Source organism: Salvelinus sp. IW2-2015, unplaced genomic scaffold (assembly GCF_002910315.2).
Source record: "Salvelinus sp. IW2-2015 unplaced genomic scaffold, ASM291031v2 Un_scaffold3716, whole genome shotgun sequence".
NCBI classification, from domain to species: Eukaryota; Metazoa; Chordata; class Actinopteri; order Salmoniformes; family Salmonidae; genus Salvelinus; species Salvelinus sp. IW2-2015.
In genome coordinates, this window is record NW_019944993.1 from 7,154 (window position 1) to 17,369 (window position 10,216).

Here is a 10,216-nt window from a genome sequence, read left to right on the forward strand (position 1 = left end):
AAAGAAATTCCACAAATTAACTTTAAGAAGGCACACCTGTTAATTGAAATGCATTCCAGGTGACAACCTCATGAAGCTGGTTGAGATAATGCCAAGAGTGTGCAAAGCTGTCATCAGGGCAAAGGGTGGCTACTTTGAAGAATCTAAAATATTTTGATTTAACACTTTTTTGGTTACTTCATGATTCCATATGTGTTATTTCATAGTTTATGTCTTCACTATTATTCTACAATGTAGAACATAGTAAAAAAAAAAGAAAAACCCTCGAATGAGTAGGTGTATCCAAACTTTTGACTGGTACTGTAAATTCCTCTACACAACGTCGTTTTAGAGAATTTGGCAGTACGTCCAACCAACCTCACAAATGCAGACCATGCGTAACCACACCAACCCAGGACCTTCACATCCGGCTTCTTCACCTGCGGGAGACTGAGACCAGCCAACTGGACAGCTGATGGAACCGAGTAGAACGTCTCTCTGTAATAAAGCCATTTTGTGGGGAAAAACTAATTCTGATTGGCTGGGCCTGGCTCGTCAGTGGGTGGGCCTACGCCCTCCTAGGCCCACCCATGGCTGCACCCCTGCCCAGTCATGTGATCAGGGCCTAATGAAGTCCATAGATCAGGGCCTAATGAATTTGACATTGACTGATTTCAATATATGTACTGTGAATTGTTGAAATTGTTGTATGTTGGGTATATATTTTTGTTCAGTACATATATAGCCATATTATAAAGTATAAAAAGTAAATATGAATTCTCTATGATGTATGATGTAATAGATATATGGGTTGAGTAGTGTTTTATGATGTAATAGATCATATAGTTAGTAGTGTTTTATGAATAGATCATATGGGTTGAGTAGTGTTTTATGATGTAATAGATCATATGGGTTGAGTAGTGTTTTATGATGTAATAGATCATATGGGTTGAGCAGTGTTTTATGATGTAATAGATCATATGGGTTGAGTAGTGTTTTATGATGTAATAGATCATATGAGTTGAGTAGTGTTTTATTATGTAATAGATCATATGGGCTGAGTAGTGTTTTATGATGTAATAGATCATATGTGTTGAGTAGTGTTTTATGATGTAATAGACCATATGGGTTGAGTAGTGTTTTATGATGTAATAGATGATGTGAAGAACAGCACTGAAGGAAATGGCTGACGATCCCGTAACCAACTAAGGTGGATATTGATCCAACACCTGCTGCTTATTCAAACCAGCCCACTGGGCACAGACGTCAGTTCAACATCTAGTTTCTATTTACATTTCTTTGAGTCCTCAACTAAAGTGAATTCAACATGAAATCAACACAAAATGTCACCTGATGTCACCTGTCATTGGATTTAGGTTGCCAGTTGGGTGGAACGAGGAACTCTTCATTGAGACAATGATAAATAGCAATCCGTGGGAGAGTTGTGGTGGATATTATAAAATAAGGATCTGCTGGAGTCCAAGTCAAACCAAGATTCTTTATTTCTGAGCTCAGAGAGAATAACAGAGTTACACAGCACAGTGTAGACAGTCTGAATTCCTGAAGCATTGGGTGGTGTGCAGATATCTTTATAGTTTCCTGTTCCTGGGACTTCAAAAAATAACTTTATTCATACAAGGACACAGGTGCAAACAGCTGGTCTGCAACACAGGACGATACTCCCAAGAACAGGAGATTATAATAGGACAGTTTCACAAGGTTAGTCACATATTCAGTTATGTGGACACATACAATGAACATTTTCCATTACAGAGTCTGTGAACTTTTTCATTTCATTAAATCATCAGTGGACCAACAACACAAATATAAACAATGGAGCAAATGCATCACATCCAAATATAACTTGATTATCTATAGTGCTAGAGGAGTGACACACCCAGATAAACACACACAAAGAGTTTTAAAAAGGACCATTTAAACACATGGAATCTGATCTACTCTATGTTCAAACTGACAGACTCCATATTCAATTCATGTTTTCTAGTAAAAACATACAAATATATATGTTTGAGTATACCCTGTACCATTTAATTTCATACGGTAAAGACAGGTAAAAACATTCTCAGTCAACAATATAAGACAATGGGAGCACTGTGTATGTTCTCTGATGAATTTACACACTAGGAGAAGTCATTATTGCCTCTTCCTGTTGGATTCCCACATGATGTTTAAGTGACTGTGATGAGCAATATGTCTTCCCAAGTCTGAGCACTTGTAAGGCTTCTCCCTGTGTGCAGTCTCATGGGTTCCTTCAGGCTTCCTGACCGGCTAAAACTGTTTCCACACAGGGCGCAATGGTATGGGTGCTCCCCTGTATGTATTCGCTCATGAACTTTCAGGCTTCCTGACTGGCTAAAATCCTTCCACAAAGGGCACAATGGTATGGCTTCTCCCTGTGTGTATTTTCTCATGAGCTTTAAGTGTGTCTATCGCGTTAAAACTCTTTCCACACTGGGAGCAATGGAAAGGCTTTCTCCCTGTGTGTGTAAGCTCATGAGCTTTCAGGTTTCCTACCTGGCTAAAACGCTTTCCACACTTGGGGCATGGAAGGTTTCTCTCCTGTGTGTATTCGCTCATGAGCTTTCAGGTTCCTACCTGGCTAAAACTCTTTCCCCACAGGCGCAATGGTATGGCTTCTCCCTGTGTGTATTCGCACATGACCTTGAGGGTGTCTAACCGCTTAAAACTCTTTCCACACTGGGAGCAATGGAAAGGCTTCTGCCCTGTATATGTTCGCTCATGAGCTTTCAGCTTTCCAAGTGGGTAATACTCTTTCCACAATGGGCACAATGGTGTGGCTTCTTTCCTGTGTATATCCTCTCATGTCTTTTCATGTTAACTAACCTTTAAAACTCGTTCCACAGTGGAATCCAGTGGTGTGGCTTCTCCCCTGTGTGCATTCGCTCATGAGCTTTCAGGCTTCCTAACCTGATGAAACTCTTTTGAATCTGGGAGCAGAGGTGTTGTTGTCTAGGTGGTTTGGACGTCTCTGGCTCTGGTTCCTCCGAGTTTGTTTTTTCTCCTGCCAAAGAGTATTTATTTAAAAAGAGACCTGAATGAAACCTCCACATGATAAAACTGCCTTGATATGAGGTGTAATCCAAATCAGATCCCTCAATAACCTGAGGCAAGTTTTTTAACATTTAAAAATTTAAAACAATCTTGGTGTGATTTTAAAACAAATGTTGTACAGCTTCCTGGTAATATGTTAACATTACTTATTCATTCTGTTTTATAATTAACATTAATATTTTATTCATTCTGTTTTAGAAGTCAGAACACAAAGAACTAGACAGTTCTACGACACTCAAGACACAGACATCGCTGATTCCTTTCAAGCAGGTGGTTGTATATATAACCTTCATAGCTGTAAGATACAGAATGTGACTTTTTCGATACGCACTGAAGCTTATTTCTGTCCAATTTTGTGCGCAAATTTGTTTACATCCCTTTGCCAAGATATTCCATCCACCTGACAGGTGTGCCATATCAAGGCTGATTAAACAGCATCAAGGCTGTTTAAACAGCATCAAGGCTGATTAAACAGCATAGTCATTACACAGGTGACCCTTGTGCCATTTGTTTTTCAACATTACAATGACCAAACACACCTCCAGGCTGTGTAAGGGCTATTTGACCAAGAAGGAAAGTGATGGAGTGCTGCATCAGATGACCTGGTCTCCACAATCACCCGACCTCAACCCAATTGAGATGGTTTGGAATGAGTTGGACCGCAGAGTGAAGGAAAAGCAGCCAACAAGTGCTCAGCTTATGTGGGACCTCCTTCAAGACTGTTGGAAAAGCATTCTAGGTGAAGCTGGTTGAGAGAATGCCAACAGTGTGCAAAGCTGTATTTGTATTAGTCAGGGACAGCCCTATTGGGAACAGATACCAGTGGACAGATATATTTATTTGTTACAACTAAACTACAGCACTTACTTTGATGTGTCAAATCTGATCCTTTCTTCTCTTCTCCTCCTCTCACAGTTCCACTCAGCCCCGTTGTTTTCCTGCAGTCCACCAGCAGCACAGACAACCTCTTCATACCCAGCAGTAAGGCGCTACCGGGAGAGAAACGACACAGGGACGCCGGGAGGGAGGAAGGGCTAGCGTTGTCCTGGTAACCATAAAGAGGGGACACAGACACATATCATTATGGATGCTGATGTCACTGTTGACATAAAGTGCTTTACAGAAACCCAGCCCAGTCCCAGATAGAGCAAGCTGTATGCTAGACCAGACCAAGCTGTACCATCTGGTGTTCTGATCTGGAGAGACTCTTCTCTCTCTCTGCCTCGTCAGCATCAGGATGTTGTTGAGGCTCCCCAGAGGATCCACAATAGTCATGTCTCTCCCTGTGTGAATGAGAACATCAAACAGATGGTAAACGTTTATCTCTTACTAAACATAAGAGTCTTACAAGAGGCATGAATATGTCTAAAAGGGGCTAAAATGGCCACTTTCATCATGATTTTTAAATATATTGTTTGTGATGCAAATGTGAAAGGGTGACTTTCACGTATAACTTGAGTCATTTTCTATTAAGGTATCTTTACTTTATCAAGTATCAATGGGTACTTTTTCCACCACTGTGATGCAAATGTTAAAGGGTTCGTTCCACTAAATGGGTGCCTTTTGCGTCCCTTTGATATTTTAAGTATAAATTAATGCTCCAATATTGCATTAAAAAGACTTTATATTAGATAAAGTGCACTTTAATATAGACCACATGGAGAATTCAATACATCTTAATTAAAAGTCCACAAAAATATATGTACCAATGGCAGATTTCCCCTTAAAACAATCTCCTACAAGTACTGAACAACATATTCAAGTGTTTAACTTTCAGTAGAATGCCCCTTTAAACCCCCACATAAGTTCAACAACTACATCGTTTGTGCCCCTGTTTTTAAGACAGTACTCACTGTGGTTAATCGTACTTCAGTCTCCTCCTCACTCCTCCTCTTTCACTCCCAAAACGTCTTCCTTCTCCTCTGTTATTGAGATAGCCTCCTCTTCCTCTTTACTCTAAAAGGTTCTTCCTCTGCTTTCACTAACATCCTCTTCTTTCAATATTACGCATCTTCCTCCTTTTTGATTCTGAAAAGTTACTACCTCCTCCTCTTCCACTCTGACAACTCTTTCCCATCTTCCTCTTTCACTGTAATATCATCCTCTTCTTCTTTCAATGTGATAGCCTCCTCTTTCTCCTTTTTCATCCTGAAAGCTTCTTCCTCTCCTTTCACACGAGCTTCTTTCTCCGTCGAGCTTAGTGAGCTCATGCTCTGGCGATTAGCCTAGTGCAGTATCAAGTTAACACATTTGCTAATTTAACAACGCAAATTGCGTTGAAACTGAACTAGAAATAGGTAAACAAAAGGTATTGTTCTAAACACCACAGAGTAATTATACTCAAAATTGGTTGAAACGATTCAAATGATTCCGGTATTTCATGTTCGCTAGCAAACCACCGCGTTTGGTTGAATCGTAGCTCTTTTAAGTTCGCTGTTTGAAGAAGCATCACCTGTCCTGTCCACTAGATATACGTCCGCACCAAAGAAGCATCACCTGAAAACTTCACACGGCCTCTGCTGACTGGAGTTGGTAACGCAGATTGGAATCTCCAATTACTACGTTATTCTGAAAACAAGCAAAATGTCATAAGAAGTCATTTGAAAAACAACACCGATGATTTATGTTTTCTTTCCCTTCGTCTACAGCCATTACTTTCCTCAGGGCTGACATAGCCCATTAGGTAGCATACAGGTGAAGAATTGACAATAGGTGGCATTATACTGCAGCTAAAATATGACCCAGGCTCAATCATAACAACAAATATTAACACTCACATAAATAACTCCACAAAAACCAATTGACAAACTTATCTCACCCAGCTGGCATTTGGAGATATATATGTGATGTGGTTGGTGTTGCCACATAAGCCAGTGCCCACTTTGCAAAAAGAGGCAAACATGGGAACGATAGGACCGCTACCTGTGTTAGAGTCATGCCTTTTCCCATTCTGCTCCTGTCTTATGCATTTGTCTCTACCACTAATGATGTAGCGGTTAGCAATGACGCTAATAGAACAACCATCTGTTCTGGTTGACTAGAAAAGCTTTCCCCAAACGTTGTCAATTAAATGCCTAACTACAAAAGTAGTCGTAGGCTACCTGGCAGAATGATTATCTATGCATATATTGCCACAATCCAGTTGTATCTGGTTCAGCAGACTCTGGCAATCACATGTGTCGGGCTACAGACCGACAACGCATAACCAAGCCCAGGCTCATTTGCTGGTGACACATGAATTAAAGGGTATCTACACACCATTTTGGGATACTATATGTGAGTGTTGGTGTATGCCACATGAAGCAGTGCACCACTTTGCAAAAAGGAACACATGAACAGATAGGACCTACCCTGTGCTGACCACATCCCCTTTACATCTATCTGGTTGACTGGAAAAGCTTTCCCATAAAACCTTGTCAGTTAATGTTAACTACAGTAAGTAGTTTGCCTACCTGGCAGGAATGATATCTGATTTATTTGCATCAGATCCAGTTAGTGATTGTCCAGCAGACTCTGCATCCACATGTGTGCTACGAACACCAGTTTCTAACCAAGCAAGGCTCTGTGCTGGTTGACTTGAATAAAGGGTATCTACACCCATATTGGGATATATATGTGAGTGTTGTGTTGCAACAGTGAAGCACGTGCCACTTGCAAAAGAACACATGACAGATAGGACTCTAACCTGTGGCTAGACCTACATCGGCCCATTACCATCTTGCTGGTTGATGGAAAAGCTCCCAAAAACCTTGTACAGATAAATGATTAACTACAAAGTAGTCTATGCCTACTCTGGCAGATGAATACTCATGATTATTTGCATCAACATCCAAGTTGTGAATCAGGACAACCTAGAAAAACTTAAAGCAGAAGAATGGAACATTGAACGAAAAAAACAAAAAACCAGAATTTGGAGTTAAAATAAAATGGATCTTCGATGGAGATGTTACTATAATAGATAGGAGATGTATGATAGAGCCTACAATATTACTGGATCATTACTCATCATTAGCTGGATTATGTAGGGATAGTTGTAGAGCACAGGCTAGTCCAACTCATTCCACCGGGCGGGGCGCGGTGTCTGCGGTTTTTCGCTCCGCCTCGTACTGCATTGATGCATAACATCACTAACTTAGTTAGAACTCCCCACACTGCGTTGTCTAGGGCTTTATCTGAAAGGAAAAAACCAAAAACTGCAAGACACAGCCCTCCGTGGAATGAGTTATGACACCCTGGTGTAAGAGTAACCGCTGTATCCTGAAGTGACCTTAATCCTCCTGCTCCTTAATACTTCTTCCACTAGATCAAAGCTTCAGCCAAGTTAGGATACCTCGATGTGACAACACATGGAGTAGGTTGGATATAGTTCATCGGCTAGGATACATGATAGTGACAACACAAGGAGTTGGGTTGGATATACGTCCATGGTAGGATACATGATAGTGGCAACACATGGAGTAGGCGTGGATATAAGTCATGGTGGATAGATGATCAGTGGCAACACATGAGAGTAGATTTGGAATATTCGCATGTAGGATACATGATAGAGGCAACACATGGAGTTGGATTGCAGATATAGTCAGGTAGGTACATAGTAGTGGAACACATGGAGTAGCGATTTAGATATAGTTCCATGGTAGAGATAATGATAGTGGCAACACATGGAAGTAGGCGTTTGAATATTAGTCATGGTAGTACATGATAAGTAACAACAACATGGAGTTGGATAAGTCCATTGGTAGGATACATGATAGTGGAACCACATGGGGAAAGGGGCGTTTTTGAGGGGGGTTTGCGATATAGTCATGGTAGGATACATGTATAGTGGCCAACAGCATTAGAGTAGGTTTGATATAGTCATGGTAGGATACATGATAGTGGCAACACATTGAGTTGGTTGGTTTATAGTCCATGGGATACATGAATACGGGCAACAGATGGAGCTGGGTTGATATACGTCATGAGTAGCATACATGATATGGCACACATGGAGTAGGGTTTGATATTAGTCATGGTAAGGAAGCATGATATTGGCAACAGATGGAGCTGGTTGGATAAGTCATGGTAGGATACATGATATGCAACACATGAGTAGGGTTGGATATGAGTTCATTGTAGATGCAGGATGATAGTGGCAACACATGGAGTTGGGTGGGATATAGTCATGGTAGGATACATGATAGTGGCAACACATGTTGTGTGGATACTAAGTCCATGTAAGAACAAGATATTGTGTTAAACTCAAGATTACTAATCGATAAAAAAAACGTATTTTTTCTAAGAAATTGAAATGTTAAAAAAGGTATAGTCTTTAATGACATGGATTATCATAAATAGGGCTGGTGGGTATACCACACATACCGCTAACAACAGACATATGGAATGTCTCTTTCAAGCGTAATTGCAGCATTACCACAGAAATGGTGGACAAGGTAAAGAGCTTGTATGTCCGGCTCTGTATTAAAGACATACAATGGTTAAAGAAAAGTATGAAATAAATTAAAGCATTTACACCAAATTTCATTTCAAGACAAAAAACTGACCAGACTGTGCATATAAATTTGCAAAATTAGGTTGGGAAGAGAATTGTCGATGTACCCATTCCATGGTTTATGACATTGATTACGCAAAACAACCGCAGATTTCAAAACTGTCACATTTTTCAATCTTGAAAATACTATATAAAATTCTATGCACCAAATAAGAATGATTATCATATCATACGTATATCCATATAATCATAATACAATCTTTCAGCCTCTGCGATATTTTACTTGAGGGAGGCCAGTCCATTAGACATTTATTTTGGTACTTGCCCATAGTGTAGCTCGTTTTGTGAGTAGCAGGTCCAAGAATGGCTGAAGAATTGCCCAACGAGAACTAACGCTGCAATAGCAATACTGGGTGATTTGAAAAGACAATAGTCATCAATTAATAACTTATTATTATTATTTAGCAAAAAAAAAGGTGTTAATTTTTACATCCTGTAGAAGCTATGAGATAGAAAGTTCCAGTACTTTGTCAAAGCATCAAACACAGTTGCAAAAATAATATGGCGCAATATAGAAAATCCAAAATGGATGGTGTTAAGAGAAAGATGGAGAGGGTTATAACTGGAGCCGAAGGGTGGGACCTAATAACAGATAACCAATGATAAAAACATACAGGGTCTGTAAATGATATGGTAGATTTAAATACACAGTCAAGAGATCAGAAAATGAATGGCTAAAAATATAATTGGTGAAATAACAGTGTTCTGTATAAAGTGGAATAAGATGTATAAAGGCTGAGGCCTAGAAGCAACATAAGTTATTATTGCACTTTCAAGTTAAGTTGAGTAGGTTAATGTGATAGAAGTATAAAGGTAATCAAAAGCAACTAAGTGCTTTAGTCATCAATTGAGGTAGGTAGGTTTTGCTAATAAGTATATATGTGCAAAAATATTTCTAATATATAGGTATGTGTATGTTATAGTGTATATGTTATATAGGTATGTGTATGATATATAGTGTCATATTCTATATAGGTATGTGATGATATATATGTGTAATATGTCTATATAGGTATGTGTATGTATATGTGTATATGTGTCTATATAGGTATGTGTATGATATATGATATGTGTTATTGTATGTGTTCGTATATAGGTATATGTGCTAATATATTGTACTGAATATATGTTTATATGTGTCTATATAGGGTATGTGTATGTTTATATATGTGTGTATATGTGTGTCTATATATGGTATGTGTATGTATAATATGCTATATATATGTCTCTAATATAGGTATTGTAGATGTATATTAGTGTATATTTCATATATAGGTATGTGTATGTATATCATGTTATCTATTCGTTATAATAGGTATGTGTATGTACTTATGTGTATATGTCTATATAGGTATGTGTGTTATGTGTATATAGTGTCATCTAGTATGTCGTATGTCATAATGTATAGTGTCCAGTATAGTATTTATATAATGTGTATATGTAGTAATTATAGATAGTGTATTATGTATCTATTTATAGGTAGGTATGTTATGATATCTAGTATATTATAGGTAGTATGTTAGTGTAGTTCTATATGGTATGTCTATGTATAATGCTATATTACAGTGGGAGAAAACAAAGTATTTGATACAC

General features: G+C 38.8%; 1 protein-coding gene across 2 annotated transcripts in view; it reads right to left on the reverse strand.

Annotated features, from left to right (window-relative positions):
* Positions 1–2,648: 2,648 nt before the first annotated feature.
* Positions 2,649–10,216, reverse strand: part of LOC139026005 (gelsolin-related protein of 125 kDa-like) — a 45,906-nt gene continuing 38,338 nt past the window's right edge. The window contains exons 2-4 of one of the 2 annotated variants that reach the window (XM_070441295.1): positions 4,253–4,355; positions 3,940–4,117; positions 2,649–3,022 (exon numbers count right to left, since the gene is read on the reverse strand). In XM_070441295.1, coding sequence (XP_070297396.1) covers positions 2,847–3,022; positions 3,940–4,117; positions 4,253–4,355 — 457 coding nt within the window. In that variant the 3' untranslated portion in view covers positions 2,649–2,846. Of the gene's footprint in view, positions 3,023–3,672; positions 3,792–3,939; positions 4,118–4,252; positions 4,356–10,216 lie in introns of those variants that run through there. The other variant, XM_070441296.1, reaches the window with a different exon arrangement.